The sequence below is a fragment of the Aquarana catesbeiana genome, linkage group LG07 (assembly GCF_042186555.1).
Source record: "Aquarana catesbeiana isolate 2022-GZ linkage group LG07, ASM4218655v1, whole genome shotgun sequence".
NCBI classification, from domain to species: domain Eukaryota; kingdom Metazoa; phylum Chordata; class Amphibia; order Anura; family Ranidae; genus Aquarana; species Aquarana catesbeiana.
The window spans coordinates 212,436,437-212,459,748 of record NC_133330.1 but is presented as its reverse complement, the minus strand read 5'-3'; the positions used below and the strand labels follow the sequence as shown (position 1 = coordinate 212,459,748).

The following is a 23,312-nucleotide window of genomic DNA, read 5'->3' as shown; positions in this document are numbered from 1 at the left end:
GGGTTAAAAGTCATGCCATGATACCAACTATCTAGATGCTTTACCTAATTTATAGAAAATAAGCTAGAATTATTTGGTCTTGGGTTGCCATGGGTGCCTCTGATTAATTATAGCAAGGGTTACTATGACTTGCATCAAGAAGAACGGTAGAAAGGGTACCCAAAATATATATGTTCAAGCATTTGTAAAAATATTTTATTATACACTACAATTCAACCCAAAGAACCCAACAATAACTACATAACTAACCCAAGAAGGTGCAGACATATGTGCATTATGGTAGCTTTGCTCATACTGGAAATGTTGGATATATGCATCAACAATATATTTTAAGAAATGAAAGGAACATTAAAGTAAACAAGACTTGAATTTATTGGCAACATTTTTCATATCGTCTGTGAGGTGACAATTTTTTTTGTATAAAAAAGGACTTTCATCATTAAAAGAAAAAATAATAATTCTATATCCTGTTAATTAAACGTCATGGGAAAATGAGCTAGTGGGATCTGAGACCAATTAATTTAACAGTTTATTTATGAAAGAGTAAAAAACAATTTTCAAGTCTTACATATATTATGAAAAATAATTACAAAAGGATTTTATTTTTAATGTGAAAATCTTTATCTTTTTTTTCCAGCTAAAACCAGAAAGGGGAGGAAAAAAATCCACATGATGCTCCTAAACAAATTTGGATGCCAAATTACTTGAGTATTTAATTAGCAGCCCCTCCTATGTTTTTTTGCAATCGGGTAGAATCACATGACCTCAACATATCCCATTACATAAATATAAAAGTTAATTATTATAGCACATTTTAGCACTGTCCAATACGTTTTACTTTTTAGTCTTAGCTTAAACTATATTTTCCAACATTCACGCTGACCACTGTTAATTAGTTAAGGATACTTGTAAACACTGAACAAATGCATAACTAGTGTTTGGAGTCCAGTTTTAATATTAAGTGATTGAAGATGCACAAACCTCTATGATACAGAAATTCAAACAAACTTGAGTTGACCAAAGACTTCACACAGAATTGACAAATATCTTATACAGAAATATCTCTCAATACATATTTCCCCGACCACAAATAATAATTAAAAAAAGTTATTTTAGGTATATACATGCATGTCATGACATCCTGGAATGAGGTATTAGCACCATCAAATATTGCACCAAAATGGTTTCATATTGCAAAAGAAAAATGCAACACAAAAATAGGCAAATTTTGATTATCATTTTTTTTTTGTCTTCCAGTTTGGAAACCTGAGGCTTTATATATAGAGACTGTAAATATATATATTTATTTTGTTTTAGCAACAGCAAATAAGAGAGGTCTTCCACATCAATATATACAAAGGGATTTTATTTGAAGTCAGAAAGAAGGGTTGGAGTCCACTGGAATTACACGTTAATTTGCACAATACAGACACTGTATCCTTTTTACACAGTGGGGAACCTTTTTTGGGGGGTTTTTCTCTTTGTTTTATGGCTCAACCCAGAGTCACATGCAAGTTTTGGAAAGGGACATGCAAGTGTGTAATAGGTATGCAGAATAATTACATGTGTACAGCATTTGATAAACCCATTTACAAGAAATGAATAGCACCTATTATGGATGAAGCCTGTTTTAGGTATTTTCCAGCACCAAAAGATTTCCATGAAAGGAGGACACGGCTGTCCTTACAGTATCACATCTAAGTCCTTCATATTTTGGCAAATGCTTTCTGGTTAAGTCATGTGATTCTGCCTGAGATGAGGATGGCTGGCAAATTCTAAGTAACTGCACTGAGCTTTTTTTCTTGTTATTTATCTGTTTTTTCTTCCCCTCTGCACAATCCGTATTCAAAACTTGCATGTGGCGAACACGTCTCTGGTGGTATCCAAAGCCTGACGCGCCTTTTTTTAGAAAATAATTTTTTACACATTTTTTTAGAAGCTTCTTGTCCTCATTCCAGTCTCAACCTAAGAAGCAGGCTGGCCCAACCTCAAATCCAAACTTCTGATTCTGATCCCCAAAGTCACTGATCATAACATCTGCTAGAGGCAATTGATCTATCTTTAGGGTGTTGATTTCCAGGACTGTCCGTGCGTATCCTTTCCTCAGCTGGAAGAGATGAAACAAAAGTGTAAGCACACAATGGATATTTAATAACTATACCAATGTAAATGTTAGCACTGTGCTGGATCTCTAAATATTATTGCTGCTACTGTAATTGTATAGTGCAATATATTGTCTCAAAATACCTATAATCCTAATGGGCAATTTAAAGGCATGGTTCTCTTTACTCAATTAATTAGCTGGAATGCACTGTAGAAAGCAGTCACTCTGGACTAAAGATGATGCCACATGGCATATTCAATTATAATATAATTATCACATAATCGCTCAATACCTTTTCATGTGCTATTCCATTAGGCCATGAACACCTGCAGCTTAAATATATGCAACTAACAAAGGCAGGCAACAAAATTACAATGCTGTATATTTCACCTATAAAAATATACAAAATGCATTGGTGTGACTAGGCAGAAATACTAAGAACTTTTATATGTTATTGAATATTGGTAATGTTCTATATCTACTAAAGCAGGGGTCGACAAGCCCTGAACAGAATACTTGGGATGGCACATGATGCTCTCTGAGCTGCTACACAATGGCTTGACAACTTTCTAGTTAATTACAAATCCTGGCCCACCCACTTCCATGATGTCAGTGAAAGCCTGTACCGAGGAGGTCTGTGCATACGTATGCATGCCTGTGGATTCAGGTGCTGCTAATGCTAAGAAGTGTTTAGCATAAGTGACAAGCTTAGTGGTTTTCTGAAGAAAAAAAACTGACATGCAGAGTGAAACATAAAGTGATTGAGGAATTTTGAGATATAACTGTATACCTGGCAGGAATCTCATTTGTCATTTGATAATTGGACCCTCACCTTATAGTACTTGTTACTCATTCACAAAAAAAATTACATAGTAAATAAACATATACATATAGACACTGTAGAAAAATATTCATCAAAAAAAAAAAAAAAAACCCTATGATCTAAATCCAACATCAACTACATCTTCCAGTGATGTTAAACCATTGTGAACCACAACTAACAAAAACAAGACAACCCGCATCAATGGTTCTCTCCCACCAGACTCTCACCACAAATGACAGCTCCCTGACTGGTTTTTGAATGTGAACACGATGCTGACTGACATCATTGACTAAATATAGTCATGACTATATATCAATGACATCACCTGAAATCCACTTTGTTTACAAGAAGCAAGCCGGAGTTTTTCCTTTTGTCACTTTTGTGGAAGTACATCCTAATGTTGATAGAGTTAAAAGCATTCCCAGAGCATGCTATTTAAAGGAATTGTGTAGTTATAATGTTACTCTTTAATTATGCCTTATTAAAAGACCTGCTGCCCAAACAGTGTATATATATATATATATATATATATATATATATATATATTTTTTTTTTTTTTTGCATTGGTACATGCAGTACATAGTACATGACATGACAGTACCCATGGTCTTTTTTACCGAAAGCTTGCGAACTGTCTGTGACAAGCACCATAAAAGAAATTACAAGAGTCGACCCCCATAGATTTCAATGGGGTTTGCACATATTTTCAAGTGTTCACAAACATACAGCGAACCAAACTTTTCTCAGTTCATTCACCGCCATTCACTACACAGGAAATATTAACATGTTTTGTTTATGTACCATTTAAAATAACAATTAATTAGTTTAACTTGCCATCAACAGCACAACTCTGAGTGCAAAAAAAAACCAAAAAACTATACAACTATGTTCACTAACAGGTCCGTTGTCTAATGCTTGTAAATTGGCACATAATGTTGAAAAGGTTGATGATCTTTGTACTAAAAAATACATTTAACCTTTCCATTCCAGACCTGGCAGAGTAGTTTTCCTTTTTTTTTTTTTTTAAGAATACAGAACAAGATTTTGAGACAATAGGGTTGATTTAATAAGCCTGGAGAGTGCAAAATCTGGTGCAGCTGTGCATGGTAGCCAATCAGCTTCTAACTTGCTCAGTTAAGCTTTGACAAAAAAACCTGGAAGCTGATTGGTTTCTATGCAGAGCTGTACCAGATTTTGCACTCTCCATTTTTAGTTAATCAACCCCACATAGTGTAAGTAACTATCTCACCTGTATTTGTTTTATTTCAGAAATCAAATACCAGACATCTTCATGGTTTTTAATTTTGTATGAGGACAAAATAAGGATCTTTCACTAAATCAATAGCCAATGTCAGTATAGTTTGAGGCCATATTTTGCTCTCCCGCAAAAGGGTTATTTTAGTAATACAGAATTAAATTTTTTCATCACCTTACTTCAGTCATCCAGAAAAAAATGACTGGTGGCTTTGAGTAACGCGTACATATCCTCTTTATTCTTTTTACTGACTAGTGGAATATTGCCAAACAAACTGATTTGTAATTGGATCGCTGGATGTTTCCCCTTGTACTGAATTATTAAGTAAGCCCTATAACTTAAATATATAAATTAATAATGAACTTTGTACCTGGTGACACTAAATTAGTTTGTTGTAATTTTTCTTCTCATTCTGCTGCCATAATTTCATAGCTCTGCTTTTTTTTTGTTGTTTGCTTGCATGATGGTTGCCTGTTGACCTCTTACCCCAATGTTGATTCAACGTCTTAAAACCAATACATTATCACACACACAGTCAATGATTTAATATTTCTCTTTTTGTCTTGGTGATAATATGCTCATAATGGCCCTTTTTCTCTATGTGCAGGGATGTTATTGAAATGTTGCTGTTGACGCCTTTATATACGTCACAATTTTCCTCCCCTTGTGTCTTTCCTTCCATGCTAGAGACTATGTGGGCCTGAGAAGGAAGCGTCATCATGTGGACGCTTCTCAAGCCACCGCCCCTTTAAACTGTTGGGTGTCATTCTATTGGATGCCCCTTTATTACCTGCCCTCTTACATCGCTATTCACGATGGCGTGAGATACTCGGCATGTGCGATGACGCGTATGTGATGCGTACAGGACTCAGTGACGTCACTGACATGCGTTGCATGATTTGATGGCTTTTGGTGCTAAACGGACTTTAAAGAGACAGATACAGCTGTCTCTTTGGCATGCTGCGGGGACACCTGTGCTACTCAAACTTGGGAGGAAAGGTGAGCTAAATGGAGTCTATCAAGGCTCATGAGGACATTGGCTTTGTTGCACTTATGCTGTATTTGTTTATATATCTTTAGGTGGCTTTATCCTATTGAGGGCATGTGGGCTAGGCTCTATCAGCAAAACCTCTAAACAAGAAATACTTTATATCCTGTTGTTAGGTGGGTACCTTTGAGGAATATAGGGATAGAATCCCGCTACTCTTGCTACTCCCTTATATATCTCTCACACATTATATTAATTTAAATTTATAGGCCCTTTTAACCAATTGATGAGTGCTAACCCCAATGGATGAATATATCTCAAGAGTATTACTCTAGAGAGATATACACTATACTCTTGGTAAGCACTCTAGTGGATTTTTTTAATGCAGAGAGTAGTGTGCATGGTAATAGCTCTATATGAATCAATGTACTTAATGGAGGTATATACTGTGTACAACCAGATATCTACTTTTAATTAGTGACTGGAATTTGGCCACCCTCCTTTTTTTCAGTCCATGTGCTGTAACCTGCGCATATAATTAATTTTTGCTGGGTAAGACCTACCATACAAACAATATGATTCCTATGTACTCTAATGCCCCGTACACACGGTCGGATTTTCCGACGGAAAATGTGTGATAGGACCTTGTTGTCGGAAATTCCGACCGTGTGTGGGCTCCATCACACATTTTCCATCGGATTTTCCGACACACAAAGTTTGAGAGCAGGATATAAAATTTTCCGACAACAAAATCCGTTGTCGGAAATTCCGATCGTGTGTACACAAATCCGACGAACAAAGTGCCACGCATGCTCAGAATAAATAAAGAGATGAAAGCTATTGGCCACTGCCCCGTTTAAAGTCCCGACGTACGTGTTTTACGTTACCGCGTTTAGAACGATCGGATTTTCCAACAACTTTGTGTGACCGTGTGTATGCAAGACAAGTTTGAGCCAACATCCGTCTGAAAAAATCCTAGGATTTTGTTGTCGGAATGTACGAACAAAGTCCGACCGTGTGTACGGGGCATTAGATTGAGACATCCTTTATATCTAAAAACAATGTTTAATTATAGATTAATCGGGAGTTGTGGTCTTGGTGGAGGCTGTATACGCTTCATTGTTTATCTCCGAATGGGGAGGTCATACACATAAATTGACCATTCCTAACTATATTACCGGATCCCCAGCAAGATTGTCTTTGAGTCATAGTCTGTGATGTGTGGTGTCCCCTTATATTGCGATTAAAGGTCCATCAGGCAAGCATATAAATGTTGTTATGTTTATGTGTAATAAATGTATAGTTTCCAAGATGTATACTTATTTTCTAATATCTTTTGTGCATACACATTGATTTATTATTCTGGATATTAATATGTTCTTTTTTCTGTCTGTTAGGGCTGGCTCAGCCCTTCCTTCTCTGAGCTGGTCGCGCAGCTGTCGGCTAATTGCCAGCTCTCATCTCTCTCCACAGTTAACCAGCTGTTGTGGATCTGCTCGTCAGTCCTGCCTACTTAAAGATCTCCAGCTCACTTCATTCCTGCTTTCGCTTTTGTCAACATCACAGTGACTTTCTCCTGCGTTCCTGTTGAAGACTTGCTTGGCTGATGTCCCTTCTGGCTCCTGATCCTGCTTGCTGTACTACTACTTTCATCTCTGGCTCTCTGACATTGGCTTGGCTGACAACCCGACCCAGTTACTGAACTTTGACTTGTTTTGACCACTCTTACTCTGTTTACCTTTTTGTTATTATTAAACAAGTGTGATTTAACTATACTTCTGTCTTGGTCTGATTCATGGTTCCTGATACTGTCCATATTTTAATTGTGTATGAGCACCTACCCAGTGTCCTGAGGAAGCTATCAAATTGTGAAACGCGTTGACAAGCGAGCATGGAGGCTTTGTTAGATCATATCTTCTTATACAGATACAACTATCTATATCTATACATCTACAAATTTTCTATATATGCAAGGATCCAACCTTCATGTTTGCTGTATTGGGTATCTGTTGACTGTGTGGAATATTAGGGTGTTGTTTCTAATTTTGTAAAAAAAATAAAATTTTTGTATATTCACTGCCTCATGATGTTCCTGCAAAGTCCGCTTTTTTTTGAGAGTTGTTCTCAATCCTTACATATACTTATTGGATGTTGCCATAATGGGGGTCTTCTCTTTCTTTATAGTTCTGCTCTCACCTCAATGCCCCCATTGTTACTGTCAACAAAACACCTTGAAAACATAAGAAATGCACTTTTAATGCATACTATCTGGTCTGCCATTTATCTAGGAAGTATATTGACTGTTGAAAGCATAAGGCTTAGAAATATTTCCATAAGTCAATAAAGTGGTTACATCGCTAGAGATATCTAATTTCTTTATGTTTACTGTAATATTTATTACTGATTTAGAACAAATTAAAACACAGGTCTATCAAAAGCCATGGAGAAGCAATTAGTTTTGCTAATTTATAAATGGGATGTGTGTTTAGTGGTGTGGAAAACACTTTTCATAATATATGAATATATGTGCTGAACAAAGATGCTTCCTGAGTGCAGGGAAAATTACTTTTAGCCAAAACAATATAATATATATATATATATATATATATATATATATATATATATATATATATATATATATATATATATATTATATTGTTTTGGCTAAAAGTAATTTAGTATTTTAAAAATATCAATACTCCTCACTAACAGCACCAATTGTATAGTAGTTTCATAGTAGGTAAGGTTGATAATAAAAGAGAAAGAAACAGAACGTAAAATAAAAATGTGTATATATATATATATATATATATATACATTTTTACATGGTGCTGTTAGTGAGGAGTATTGATATTTTTAAAATACTCTTGGACGTGCATCTTAGTGAACACAAAATACAGGGCTATGGAAAATGATTATCGACACTGACACACATACAGCTACACAGGTTGAACTGGGTGGACTATTGTCTTTATTCACCATTACCTACTATGAAACTATCATTTGCAAAAAAGTACATTGTACAACATAATTAATCAGCTAAGGTCTAAAGTCAATATCATGTATCGTGATAAATGCATAGCAGCATGTTTAACATCTAACCATGCTCTGGTTGTCCAGCAACCAGCACTGGAAACTGCAGACCTTGTGACTCATGAATAGCAACATGTTTAGCATTTATCCATGCTCTGGTTGTCCAGCAATCACCACTGGAAATGGACACTTTGAAACTCAAGGTGTTGCTCAGTTCCCCCCCAATGCAATTGCAAAGTCTGAACGAAAAACGCTTCCTATGAGCCATCATGCTATCAAAGATGAAGAAAGCTTGAGGAGAGCTGAGCATCTTCCTGAGTTGCATGGTGTCAATTATTAATGGCAAGCAGTTTTCAGTGGTGATTACTAGACAGTCGGAGTACGGAAAAATATCAAACATGGTGGTATCTATTTATCAAGGTGTACATGTTATATGGCTGTTTAATGCTCATACAGTAATTATACAGTGGCCTTCCACTTTAAAGTTGAATTTACTGATATTAATCATATACAGTATGATTGTTGACAAACATAAAGTAGTATCTGCTGTCTGTTATAAATAGGCCCCTTTTTCAATGCAACAATTGTTGCATGTCCTGAAGCAGTCCTGGGAGAGGGAGAGGACTCTTATAAAATCAGCCTCTACTTCAGTGCACCTATGCTAACAATGAACATGCTGACAGGAGAGCGTAGTGAGCAGAAGGATGATCTCTGTGTGCTGCTGCACATTTACTGTCCGATCACCATGTTATGGTTGTGGTAATGTCCAAGCTATGTTGCGGATATAGGTTGATTGCCTGGCTATGCAGTGTGGCAGTGGAGCCTGGAATAAAAAAAACTAAAAAAAATTACAAATCGTGTGGTGGTTAAACCAGTCCTCATGTCTACATTACATCTGCATACAGTGGGGACGGAAAGTATTCAGACCCCCTTAAATTTTTCACTCTTTGTTATATTGCAGCCATTTGCTAAAATCATTTAAGTTCATTTTATTTCCTCATTAATGTACACACAGCACCCCATATTGACAGAAAAACACAGAATTGTTGACATTTTTGCAGATTTATTAAAAAAGAAAAACTGAAATATCACATGGTCCTAGGTATTCAGACCCTTTGCTGTGACACTCATATATTTAACTCAGGTGCTGTCCATTTCTTCTGATCGTTCTTGAGATGGTTCTACACCTTCATTTGAGTCCAGCTGTATTTGATTATACTGATTGGACTTGATTAGGAAAGCCACACACCTGTCTATATATGACCTTACAGTTCACAGTGCATGTCAGAGCAAATGAGAATCATGAGGTCAAAGGAACTGCCTGAAGAGCTCAAAGACAGAACTGTGGCAAAGCACAGATCTGGCCAAGGTTTCAAAAAAATTCTGCTGCACATAAGGTTCCTAAGAGCACAGTGGCCTCCATAATCCTTAAATGGAAGATGTTTGGGATGACCAGAACCCTGTCCGTCCGACCAAACTGAGCTATCGGGGGAGAAGAGCCTTGGTGAAAGAGGTAAAGAAGAAATCAAAGATCACTGTGGCTGAGCTCCAGAGATGCAGTCGGGAGATGGGAGAAAGTTGTAGAAAGTCAACCATCACTGCAGCCCTCCATAAGTCGGGGCATTATGGAAGAGTGGCCCGAAGGAAGCCTCTCCTTAGTGCAAGACACATGAAAGCCCGTATGGAGTTTGCTAAAAAAAACACCTGAAGGACTCCAAGATGGTGAGAAATAAGATTCTCTAGTCTGATGAGACCAAGATAGAACTTTTTGGCCTTAATTCTAAGCGGTATGTGTGGAGAAAAACAGGCACTGCTCATCACCTGTACAATACAGTCCCAACAGTGAAGCATGGTGGTGGCAGCATCATGCTGTGGGGGTGTTTTTCAGCTGCAGGGACAAGACGACTGGTTGCAATCAAGGGAAAGATGAATGCGGCCAAGTACAGGAATATCCTGGACGAAAACCTTCTCCAGAGTGCTCGCTCGGGACCTCAGACTGGGCCGAAGGTTTACCTTCCAACAAGACAATGACCCTAAGCACACAGCTAAAATAAGGAAGGGGTGGCTTCACAACAACTCCGTGACTGTTCTTGAATGGCCCAGCCAGAGCCCTAACTTAAACCCAATTGAGCATCTCTGGAGAGACCTAATAATGGCTGTCCACCAACGTTTACCATCCAACCTGACAGAACTGGAGAGGATCTGCAAGGAGGAATGGCAGAGGATCCCCAAATCCAGGTGTGAAAAACTTGTTGCATCTTTCCCAAAAAGACTCATGGCTGTATTAGATCAAAAGGGTGCTTCTACTAAATACTGAGCAAAGGGTCTGAATACTTAGGACCATGTGATATTTCAGTTTTTCTTTTTTAATAAATCTGCAAACATGTCAACAATTCTGTGTTTTTCTGTTAATATGGGGTGCTGTGTGTACATTAATGAGGAAAAAAAATGAACTTGAATGATTTTACCAAATGGCTGCAATATAACAAAGAGTGAAAAACTTAAGGGGGTCTGAATACTTTCTGTCCCCACTGTAACTGATGTTCAGCCTTAAATTTAAACAATAGTAAATATTTTGAGTTATTATTGTAAACTTTTCTAAAAGTAATATGTGATGTGACTTTCATATTTTACTTTATTGTTATTCAATGTTTCACAAGCATGTATCCTATATACAGAATTTCATATTTCTCCCTCTAGGGTCTATCTGTATAGTAGGCACTGCAGTTAGGAATTTTGCTGAGTGATTGCTAGGATAAACTGTACGGGTGTCTAGAAAGTGTACTGATTTTGATTAATATTATTAGACTGCTAAGCTATACTGAGAAAGAGGAACAGTAAAGAATAGTCGCTGCAGTACTACAAAGCAGAAGGTACATTTCAAACTGCAAGCTTTTTAAACTGTGTGGGGTTTGTGTTATCTAGATGACTTATATACTTACTGCACATCCATCATGTAGAGCTGTAATGAAGGGACTGTTGTCGTATGATATTTCCTCATCATTTGATCCCAGGAATCGTAGGGCCTTGTCATAGTTGTTGCTAACAGCGTCGTGCCAGGCCACTGACTGGTGACAGCTGTATGTAAAGTTCTGGCGGGCAGAGGCACTGAGAAGCCTTAGGAATGTCATCTGAACTTGGTTAATGTTGTTACCCTCAACATCCACGTAGGAAAGCTATAGAGAAAAAGTTAGCATGTTGTTCAAACTGATAATATGTAAGGACATATATTACAATCTTACAATGATTTTAGCATTAAAGTGTATGTAAATGCATTTTTTTGTTTTGTTTTCGATCAAGTGGAGAAGATTTAGACCCTCTGTAAATTTTTGAATGGTGTCTGTGTCCATATTGGGAAAGTTCACCACTGTCACTGAGACAAAGTGAGGGGTAAGCCAAGATTTTAGACTTGCTACCAGAGCAAGAGACAAATGCTTTTGAGAAAGATAAGATGATTATTCCTTCACTTTGTTTACTCTCATTTTCTATTGTCTCTACAGGTGGGGTAGAAAATGTAAGTTTCTCCAGTGGGGCAGAGACAGCAGAAAAAAAATTAAAAGAGTTTCAACCCTTCCCTACTCTACCCAAAACAAAAAAAAACATTTTGGTTATACATAGATTTTAATATACGGCTTCTACTGTTAAAAAATATACATATGCAGTGCAGTTAAGCACTTTGCATTTTTTTTACTGCTGTGACGTTATCAAAAAGACACTTTATGTTAACTATAGATACATGTTTTCACCTGATTTTTGCATATACAAAAATATAATACGTATCAAAAGAAAACAACTGAATTATAATTAAAAGCAGTGTTGAATAACCCAGATACATACAGTAGGTAAGGATTATTAAGGAGCACATGAAAATGGCATACCAGTTTTCCTCTCTTGAATTCACTGAACCAGGAGCCAGGGATTTCTTTTGGCCAGGATGAAATTCGCACCTTATTTAATAGAGAGAGGACATGATCAACTGAAGCTTCATTAAAGTGAATCATTTTTCCATATATTTTCATTATTCATGTATTACATTTAGTAGTAGAAATACATTTTTTGAACATAATTTTTTTTTAATCAGGTATACAGTATATAAAATGTGGTGATCCAGCTGAAAGTGGCAAATGAAAGCTTAGTACCCTAGGGTTTTGGATTGCAGGAACACTGCTGAGCTAGGATTACCTGCTTGCAGAATGTTTTGTTTTTTTTTGCACACTAAATAAGTTGGCTATATGACTCAAAGGAGGAACACACTACTCCTCATATCCTAGTAGGGACAGTGATATCTTTATCTTCAGCTAGCCAGAGAAGAACAGTGAGAAAGTGCAAGAATATTTCTGGGCTCTCTTTATAGACAACCTAGACTGCACACCAGATGTACTTTGTATTTATCATTTGATTGCAAGGTAAGTACTTTGTATGAATTATAAAATTGTGATTTAAAATGATCATTCATACATTTTCCACAACAATTAACAAAACTGACCTAAAATATTGCAGTTATAACAGATAACAACCAATAAATACTTTTAAAAGGCATTAGATGGACCTGAAAGTTTTCTAAATATACTGTAACCCAATGAACATTCATTTTGTACCACAAAAACACAACTGATAACTAATTAAATTAGGAGAAACTGATTTTGATAAAAAATGAGTCTCTCATATCCATGAATAGCTATTTAAAAAAAAAAACTGCTATTGTTTGCTCAATAAAATAGCTTTTCCTTTATTTGTAATACTTCTCTGTGATTGGGAACTTCAAGTACATTTTAAAATATACCCCCATCCGATTGCGTGCTGTATATGGACAACATTATTAATTGGAGTCTTTACTTAAATGTGCACCAAAGCAAAGCTGTTAGTTAAACTAAGAACTAACCGACCCACCTAACCTGTGCTAAACCCTCCATTCATGATGCTCTCTCACTACTGCCTCAATAAATGTGTCAGTAATCAATGATAATAACAAATATTGTTGGCAATTAAACACTCTATGGTCCACCCCTGATCCCACATGTGACAATGATTGTGCCTAATAACTGGTTGCTCAGGTAATAATTGTTTCATCAAGGGGAAGAATAGGGCCATGTCTTGTGTTGTTCCCTTCCTCAATATCAAGAATTATTGGGATTTCTAATGAGCAGCTCTGGTAATCACAATCCAGGCAGGGTGGCTAAGGTAACTTCAGGCACCAGTGGGTGAATACTACAAAATGGGATCTCAGAATTTGGCTTTTTAATTTATATGACAGGTTTGCGATCATTGTCTACTCCTCACATTCTTATGTTTAGGAAATGTTTATGTTTTATTGATTTCTTTAGGACCAGTGATTATCTAAGGAAAACTGTGTTATTCTAACACTAAGAAGGTCAAAATGCTAAAAAAGGAGAGTTTCACTTACTCCTTCTGACTTCTTGTCTGCATAGATACAGGTCTCCCCTCCGGCTGTGAAGTTGCAGTACACTTTGAATGAGTCTCCAGAGCAGCCCTGGTTTGGATCAATCCAATATTCACCTAGAGGGAAGAAGAAAAGGGCTTATTATAAATCATAAAACATGAAGAAAGATTTAGCTGTTTTTTTCCTTTGATGCAAGTGAACTGAACACCATCTCAGGTTAATTCTTTCACCTTCTTTTTTGTCCTTTGTATAAATAGGAGACTGCAAGCTGTGTACACAGCCATTAATATTATACAGCAGTTGTCATTTTTGTACATATTTTTTTGTTTAACATAAAAAACTGTTATGCTCAAATTCATAGAAATTTAGTTATACCTGGAAGAGAACAGGTTAATCTGCCTGATATTGCACTTGATTTGCAACTCGCATACATTGCATTTGTTATGTTTGTAGGCCGATTATAGCAGATGATGGAACAATGGACCCCACACCGCAGATTACATGTGATGAATTGCTCACATCATTGGGCATTACCGCTGAGAAAGCAGGAAACAAGATAAGCTGGGATTCAAAGACAGGCGCTGTATACATTATGCTCAACTTGGCTGGTCACTGGCACGGACACAATTAAGGTATGCAAAATGTTTGATGCTTTTTTCTTTGACAGATAGGGAAATAAAAACTCAACATGAATATTGTTATGTTAAAATAGTTTGTTTATGTTAGATGTTGTTTATCTACAGAGTTGTTGGCTTGGTGTTTGATGTTGTAAGGATATTACAAAAATAATTTTAAATGGGCCTATATTAAATGCATTTTTCCCTGAAACCTGTAAATATCAAAATGTATAAGCAAAGAAAAAAAATACTGAAAAAGTTAAAATGGTGTCTTTTTTTTACATACCATCAGGGAACTCTGGGTGAGAGAGCTGGAGATCTTTGCATGTTCTAGCAGGATTGTTCTGGGATCCTTCTGGATATTTCATGCGCTCTATGTCTTGTTTCAGAGAATTTAAGGAAACAAAGATCTCATCCATTCCATCATAATCCAAAATATTGTCAGCTGCATCTGCCATCATGCCTTCAGGGGATCTTCTGGTCTTTTTTGGTGATTGGATAGGCAGTGGCTGGATGACTTCTCCTGGTGGTCCCTATAAAATGTAATATTTACAGTAGCTAAGTGGTTAGCACTTCAGCCTAACTGCATTAGAGTCATCAGTTTGAACCCCAACCACAGCACTACCTGCCTGGAGTTTGTCTTCCCTGTGCCTGTGCAGGTTTCCTCCCACACTTCAAAGACATGCTGGTAGGCTAGTTGGTCCCTGTCTAAACTGGCCCTAGTATGTGTATGTATAAATGTGAGTTATAGACTTTAAATTGTAAGCTCCTTGAGGCCAGAGACTGATGTGAATGTACAATATATATGTAAAGTTGCATAAATTGGCACTATATAAATACCTGTAATAAATACATTACTATAGGCTTGAAATAAACTACAAACATCTATTAATCCCATCATCAGGATTTTAATAAATAGTCCAAATTCTTTATCATCAAGCACAATATAGTTCCAAATGTTAAGTGTGGTCACCCATGGGTAAAAAAAATAAATTTAGGCTTAAAAAGATACTTACTGGTGGTCCAGGAGGTCCAGGCATACCGCTATCTCCCTTCTGACCTGAAGGACCCTGTGGGTAGTATAAAATGCAAAATTGCAGTCATAAAAGGCTAAGATAAAAGTAAATGCCCATAGTTAAAATCCTAGGGGCTGTTTGATGTGTTATTTAAGATCACAGTTATTCATTTGGAAAGTTTAAAGTATTCAGCAAGAATTAAAAGTAGATTGTGAACAGAGAAAAACACAATAAGTATTGCCCATAATCATAGAAATTATGTAAATACACCACTAAGTTATTGAGCTAAACAGTAAAATAAATATACTTACACTTGAACCCTTTGAACCTTTTGGACCTTGAGGACCCTATGGGCAAAATACAGAGAATGATTATTTGTAATATATACACAATGTGTTTGTTTACAAGTGTGCAGTTTGAAAATGTCTTAATGAGTAGCACAGACCTTTTAAGGCTAATTAAACAGCAAATAATACTTGAAGTCCTCAGTTGCTGATAATCTTACATTTCTACATTGCCACATTATATTGATGGACTAGAGTTATCTACTACTGTGTTTGAAAGAATGTAGATGTATTTTTCTAAATTGCTGAGAGTGGTGCTCTAGCATGAAAGCAGCTTTGGCTGCCTTTTCCTTCTACTGACATTGGTAAGGATTGGAAAAAGTACAGATAAGCCACCCCATTTGCAATGTCTGTACTGGCATAGTCCCATCATACAAGAGCGACCTCCCTTGTGAGGCAGGCAGGTGCATGGCTTTGACCAGTGGAGACAGTGGAGTACTGTAGAAGTATGATGGTTGTATCTGAGCGCCCTGGATATCTGACAGGCCCTAGGCTACTGCCTCAGTTGCCTTGTGGATGATCCCACTGTGCTATACTATGAATGCAGGTATAAGTCATTAATTTATTAGCTTATGCTTTGCTATTTAAAATGTTCATGTCTATGGTCAGTTTATGATAACAAAGTTATTTGGATTATGTGTTGGAAATGCAGATTAATGATTTGTAAAATACTTACAGGTAACCCTGGAGGGCCAGGAGGACCATTTGGACCAGAGGAACCACTGACACCCTGATTGAGATAAATACATTATTAGCAAAATAAAGAAACTAAAGTATAACTAAGCAAAGCTAAAGGTAATGTTAGATACAGTATAAAATCAGATGGTTTTGAAATTAAAATACTGCAATATACCTATTGCATATGATAGAATATTGAGTAAAATAAATTGCTTAAAGATTTGTTTAGGACTCCACAAATACCATTAAAGGGGTCTGTTGAGACAATTTGCACACTTACTCCATCACCCTTGAATCCAGGAGTTCCCTGTGGACCTGGAAGTCCTCTGTCTCCCTTCTCACCCTGTTCTCCAGGAGGACCTATCAGACCAATCAATCCAGGATGTCCCTAAATGGATAAAAAAAATGTAAGATTTAGTTCAAAGACAGTGTGGCACACATAACTAATCAGCAGTATGTTTTATACAATAAATATCAGATCTCAAATATAAGAATAGCGGATACTTAAATGAATAACCGCACAATGAAGCGGATACTTAAATTAATAACATCTACTGTTGCAATCCAAACTACACACATACTTTATTTCATACTAGATCCATGCTTGCTGCAATCAAAGCTTACCTAGGTTATTATATTTTATGATGTATGCAAATATATATTAAAATATAAGGAACACTAATAATTTCCCAGGAATCTTGTCAGAAGGATAATGACATCATTCTCTACAGTGCAGAATATAATGGCTAGGTAGGTATGTATTTTTTTACTACCATCATATAGTGTTTTCAAATGGGGCAAAATATTAATCTGACCTCCACTTTTATGTACGTAACATGTGTTTTAATTACCTGTGTTTTTACAGTGCTCCTATTATTGAATATTTGTTCATTTCATAAATCCTCCTTAGTAACATTATATCGGTGCATCACGGCTGCAATGTCATGCTCCTACTGACAAGCTCTACAGCTTTCAGCCTGTACCTCTGTACGGGCTGTCTGTTTGAAAGCTACATGGCTTGTTAATATACTATGAACGCAGTTCATTTAGAACTACAAGCCATCAGCACAGCCGTGCTGGTTTTGAAAAGTGACAGCGGGTGCAGGGAGAGAAACCTCTGGCCACTGTCACAGGGGAAGGATAAGGGGGAGGGGGTGCAGGGGGAACTGCTGTTATACATTGCACTGTACATATGGGTGTAATGTGTAACATGCTCCAAAAGGTGGACTTAGCCTTTAAAAGAAAGGAAAATTATTTCTAAATACAGTATTATCATGTGCAAAAGCAATAGAAAAAACACTTTTCAGTATTTAAAATGTTTGAAGTTAGATAACAGTTGCCTGATTCAGCAATTTTTTTCAGTCTCATCGATCGGCAATATTATGTCTGACCACTTTCAAGGGACATCGCTTGCTGTCCTGATTTCTCTCCTGGGATAAGCAAAACTTGATCTTCTTCTCCTCAAGTGTATGTATATTCCCTTATAAATTCATGTATATAAAAGGCATCACAGCTACAGGCACCTTCAGTTAAAGAAATCAACCCTTAAGCTGAATAATAGCAAAATAATTGCGTGTTTCTTACCTTTTCACCCTTGGTGCCGGGGTCGCCTTTCAAACCTAGAAGTCCAGGAGGTCCCTAAAATAGTAGTATATGTTTTAACAAAACTGTTCTACAGTTTGAAAAAAAACAAATGCAAAGGGAATGTAAGTTATTATCACAATCGCTCCCCAAAAACATGTATTTTGGAGTACAAAGATAAATAAATGTTTTAAGCCCCAATTTGCTATACTGTTTATTTATGTTCATTTTATAAGGGGGTATTGAAGAATGCATTTTTAATGAAGGAAGAACACATTTTAACCTCCCTGGCGGTATGATTATTTCAGATTTTTGATGCTCAAAGCGGTACAATGTTTTGCATGGAAATTTGGCGTTTTATATTGTAGGCTTGTAGTTCTTAGGAATAACACACTTAAATCTGTCCAAACAAGAGTCTAGTAGACATCTCGGGTATGATAAAGTTTGAAGCACGAAATCATAAATTATAATATAGTAAATAACTATAAATAATTATAACATATAATAATATAATAATAATAAAAATTATTCAATAATGTAATCAAATCAAAAACACTGAAATTTGCCCAGTTGCAGAATTGTCGCTGTCATTACTTTCAGTGTTTGATGACGGATTTCCCCACGAATCACTATCGATCAATTCTGCAAGTGGTTCTAATTTATTATCGCTGTTTTCTAGCTGGTCTAGCTGGACTGCTTTTGATGTAAAGGGACGCTTTTTGGTTTCTCTGGACAATCTCCAGTTTCCAGGCAGAAAGAACAGTATATATAATATAAAACTGCATGCAGGGCACTGGACAAACCACTAGGGACAAAAGGGATGTAAAATAATTTGATACAGTAATGTAATCTGTAAGATTACCGTGTACTGTATGTATTGTGTGTTTTTAACACGCGGAGGACACGGCTCGCACACAAAGCGGGGAGACATCGCAGGATCCTGAGGACAAGGTAAGTAACTTTGCCTGGATCCTGCAATGTGATCCCGAACGTGGCTCTTGGTACTGAAAATTCACCCTGAGCCACACTCGGAATACGGCTAAGGCGGTTAATGGTCATTTGGGTAGTATAAATCTTTTAACCACCCTTTCAATATCATAGTTAATAGCTATTTTTAACTGCTTTCTGCCTGCCCTATATTTAAATGATGGTCGAGTGGGAGCTTTCCCATCCTGGGTGGACATCATATGACGTCCTCCCAGTTGCACACCTCTTGAGCGCTCAAGCTAGAGCACTGTGGCTCGATCTGTCACCCGCTGTATCCAGTGTATGACAGATCGCAGTACCAGGCTTGCCCAGTACCATGTGACCGCTGTGACCAATCACAGCGAACACATGATAGTTATACACAATGAATGGCTTTTATTTAAAGCCATTCATTGTGTCCAAGTCGATGATTTCTGTGACTAGTCACAGTGATCACATGGTACAGAGAGGGCCAATCACAGCGCATCTGTATAATGTGATATCTATGGCCAATCACAGCTATCACAATAGTACACACTGGCAAAGAATGGATGCCATTCAAAAAATGGTTGATTTAACAGTAATCACCACAGTTATAAGCAATCATAGTGTAAAAAATTCTGACCACCTCCCCAGAGTAGTAGTGTCACTATGGTAACACTGTACTGCTGTGGTCACAGCATGAAAAAAAAAATTGTAAAAAAAGAAAAAAAAGTTTAAAAAATGAAAATTATTATTTTTTTAACATACTCTCACCAGTCAGTATCCCTGATCACCACCACACCAGTCATATGATGACGCTGTAATGCTCCAGTGACAGTATGTTAAAAAAATATGGGTGGAAAAAACAAATTTTTTTTTTTTTTTTAAATGACAACTTCAAAAAATTCACAATATTTGTACTTTCCTATCATTTTAGGGCCTCAAAAATGAGACAGGCAGTTAGTGCATCTGGACTAATACATGTTCAAATATACACAACAGTTGGTCGACTCAAAACTTTCACACAGACTAAATAATATACAATGATTTGGGTTATTTTAACCAAACAATTTACATTTTGGCCTAAATTTATGGAGAAAGCTTACTCATTTACAACATTTTACAACAAGAAACATGTTTTTTTTCAAAAATTTTGGTATTTTTCATTTATTCAGCAAAAAAATCACAAAGATAAAAATTTGATTTGGGTAGTGTTGTATGACTGAGTAATTGTCATTCAAAGTGTGAAAGTGTCTGGTATTGAAGTGATTAAATAACAGGTGATACTTTAGGTCAGAAAAAGTCTTGCATATCACTTACCATTGGGCCTGGGGGTCCATCCTGACCAGGAGCACCAGGAAGACCTTGTTCACCCTGAAAGTAAAATAAAGACAAATTTAGACCATTAAATATTTAGCACTAGATGTTCAAATAGGAAAAAAAGCAGAACTGATAGCAAATTAAAGAGTAAAGCTTAAAAAAAGTATTTTAAATGGGAGAAATCAGAACACCTAAAGTGGTTTTAAAGGCACATTTTCTTAAAATAAAAACATGTTTTACTTACTTACAATGGTATTGCACAGAGAAGTCCCTTACCCCTCCTCTGGAGTCCCCCACTGGCTCTCTCTGCTCCTCCTCTCCGTTCCTCAAGCTGTGTGCTGAGGGGGCACTTGTGCAAGTGCATCCATAGACACACAGCGTCGCTCGGACAAGCCCCCCATTTCCTCCTCACAGGATTTGACTGACAGCAGCAGGAGCCAGTGGCTCTCACTGCTCTAAGTGTATCCAGTGAGAAGAGGAAGGGGAACACGTAATGGAACATTAGGAATGCATTATGGTAAAACATGTTTTGACTTTGGAATCACTTTAATTGAGAACAAAGTTAGTAACTATAGCAGGTTGAGTTTATCATTGAAGTTCCTAAGATATAAAATTACACTGATTCAGCCTACCAGAAAACAGCTATTCAAATTGACTTTTGTTGCTAGTTAACAAAACACCACCTGAAAAAATGGAACTTACTACAGGTCCTGGAATTCCTCTCAAACCTTCAGGTCCTGGTTTCCCTGCAGGGCCTTGAGGTCCAACAGGCCCTGTCTTTCCAGCAGGTCCTTCTGCTCCAGGTTCACCCTAAAACACAGAAAAATGTACATATTATAACAGCACAAAGAGGCTGGTGTGAAAGAAGGGAAGCTTGCTCAATGTTTGAAAATCTTTACCTTTGCACCTTTCTCTCCTTGCCTTCCTTCTGCGCCAGGAGTTCCAGGAGGACCCTAAAACACAGTTTGGATGGATAAAATAATTTACTTGGAACTACATAGAAATACCTAGAATAGCTTACAGAAGATTAAGTATTATTTTGTAGAATGCTTACTTTATAGCTAGCTACAAACATGGAAAACCTTGTAATGAAAATGAAGGCGTATAACCATATGTAACATAAGTATATGTAAACTCTTGTTATAGATATCAGCTACAAACGGGTAAAGTGAACTGAAGTTTTAGAGCAGTACTGATTATGAATATTGTTCAGTTGCATGTTTTTTTTTGCTACGAACCAACACATCAATGCTTTATTTCCATTATTATGGTCTTAGTTTTTCAACAACTTTTATACTGACATCAATATTCAATGATTTTTGCTTGCACATTCAAATAGGTGCCCCAACCACTGAAACTGTATGGAAACCATAGGTGTGCACAGCCTATTGTATTAGGGTGTGCACCCCAAAGCCCAAACACATATGCATTTGTGTGTATGTGTATATATACTGACAGTGTCAGTAGGACCGAGACAGGTGTCAGTAGGGCAGTGCACTGTGTCAGTCGTTTTTATTTTTATTATTTCATTTTTTATTATTTTTTAAATTTTATTTTTTTTAAATATTATTATATTTCACCAAAGCCCCCTATTAGGGGGCTTTGGTGAAATACCCGGAGTATAAACAGGGGGAATCTGTGCCACACAGGGTGATTAGGGTGTGCCCAGGCACATGATGGAAACAACTATGTTTGGTATAAAATAAGTCATTTTACAGATTTGCTATATAGTAAAACCCATGACACACATGATACAATATTTCAACAGAACTCCCTTCCAATTATCATGGGTCCCATGGGTGTGGGTTTGGTTAAGGTGCAGATGTACATGATTCTGTCCTAGCAGCTAATAATAACAGTACTGCTCATAGTACCATAGCAAACATGCCTATTGTTGGAGTTTTGTCATATACTGTATATGAATCACTAAGACCCACCAATGATTTATTAACATCTTAACAATTTACCATGTAATACCTAGTGTGAATCAGCTACCCACTTTCCTTTTTGAACCATTACTATTAAGATGTATACATTCAAAAGTATAATTAGTTATATCATCAGGATACAGTATGAACTATTAAGTGTATGTATATGGATAGAGATAAAAATCATGGTACCAACAAGCACATATATTTTGGAAAATGTGTTGAAGATTATTCGTGTGTATGTCTGACCCTCCAGAAAATGTAAGGTCTAGTTATTGCCAGTGATTATTCCCTACCTATGTGCTCTATTGCTTCTACAAAGCATAGCTGAATCAATATTCTATTATACTGCACAATAATTATTCATCTCTATGAACTCACCTACCCATGGGTGTTTAAATCTTTCCAAAGTTGAGGAGTTTATTTGTAATAGATTTAAATTTCTGTATCACTGTTTAAAAATTGGCAATTATTGGCATTCTTTGTTGTACACGATGTAACAGAACACATGTGAGCACATACTGTATAACAAAGACAGTCTTCAGGCAGAAAGCAGATACTTGTAAGGACAATATAATGTTAAAACTCACTCTCTTCCCAGGAGGACCAGGTGGACCAGCTTCTCCAGATGGACCAGGAGGACCCTGTAAAAAGTAAACACATTTTTTATTTTTCAGAAATTTTTTTTTGCTGCAACCTAAACCTGGTTTTGAGTTAACAATTCATATTGCTAGGAACTGTTTGAAAGAATGTTAAGAGTGGTCAAGTTTGTTATTAAGCAATAGATTTAAAGAGAAAGTAAAGAGGAAGAGTGAAATAAAAAATGTACTCCCTTAGAAAGCCTGAAGGCAGTGATTGGTTTTCGGAGTCCTATACACGGGCTAGACTGCCAAAAAGCCTCACACATGTGGTATGCAAAAAGGGGTCAATTGGGGGGGGTTTGACCTTTCCTGGTATTTTATGCACAACACTAGAAGCTTATGCCACACATCACCCACTCTTCTAACCACTTGAAGACAGAGCCCTTTCTGACACTTTTTGTTTACATGAAAAAAAAAAATATTTTTCTAAAAAATTACTTTGAACCCCCAAACATTATATATATTTTTAAAGCAAAGGCCCTACAGATTAAAATGGTGGGTGTTGCAATTTTTTCACACAGTATTTGTGCTGTGATTTTTCAAACAAAATTGTTTGGTGAAAAAAACACTTTTTGGAATTTTAATGCACTAAAACACACTATATTGCTCAAATGTTTGGTAAAATATAAAAGATG

The 23,312-nt window shown here is 36.7% G+C and overlaps 1 protein-coding gene across 5 annotated transcripts in view; it reads right to left on the bottom strand.

Moving 5' to 3' along the window:
* Window positions 1–354: 354 nt before the first annotated feature.
* COL11A1 (collagen type XI alpha 1 chain) overlaps window positions 355–23,312 on the bottom strand; it is a 329,239-nt gene continuing 306,281 nt past the window's right edge. For all 5 annotated transcript variants that reach the window (XM_073593016.1, XM_073593013.1, XM_073593015.1 and 2 more), the window contains 14 exons: window positions 22,627–22,680; window positions 21,008–21,061; window positions 20,811–20,918; window positions 20,109–20,162; window positions 17,844–17,897; window positions 16,540–16,647; window positions 16,258–16,311; window positions 15,549–15,584; window positions 15,238–15,291; window positions 14,508–14,754; window positions 13,608–13,720; window positions 12,082–12,150; window positions 11,146–11,379; window positions 355–2,107 (listed from right to left, as the gene is read on the bottom strand). In XM_073593016.1, coding sequence (XP_073449117.1) covers window positions 1,961–2,107; window positions 11,146–11,379; window positions 12,082–12,150; window positions 13,608–13,720; window positions 14,508–14,754; window positions 15,238–15,291; window positions 15,549–15,584; window positions 16,258–16,311; window positions 16,540–16,647; window positions 17,844–17,897; window positions 20,109–20,162; window positions 20,811–20,918; window positions 21,008–21,061; window positions 22,627–22,680 — 1,386 coding nt within the window. In that variant the 3' untranslated portion in view covers window positions 355–1,960. The remainder of the gene's footprint in view (window positions 2,108–11,145; window positions 11,380–12,081; window positions 12,151–13,607; window positions 13,721–14,507; window positions 14,755–15,237; window positions 15,292–15,548; window positions 15,585–16,257; window positions 16,312–16,539; window positions 16,648–17,843; window positions 17,898–20,108; window positions 20,163–20,810; window positions 20,919–21,007; window positions 21,062–22,626; window positions 22,681–23,312) is intronic.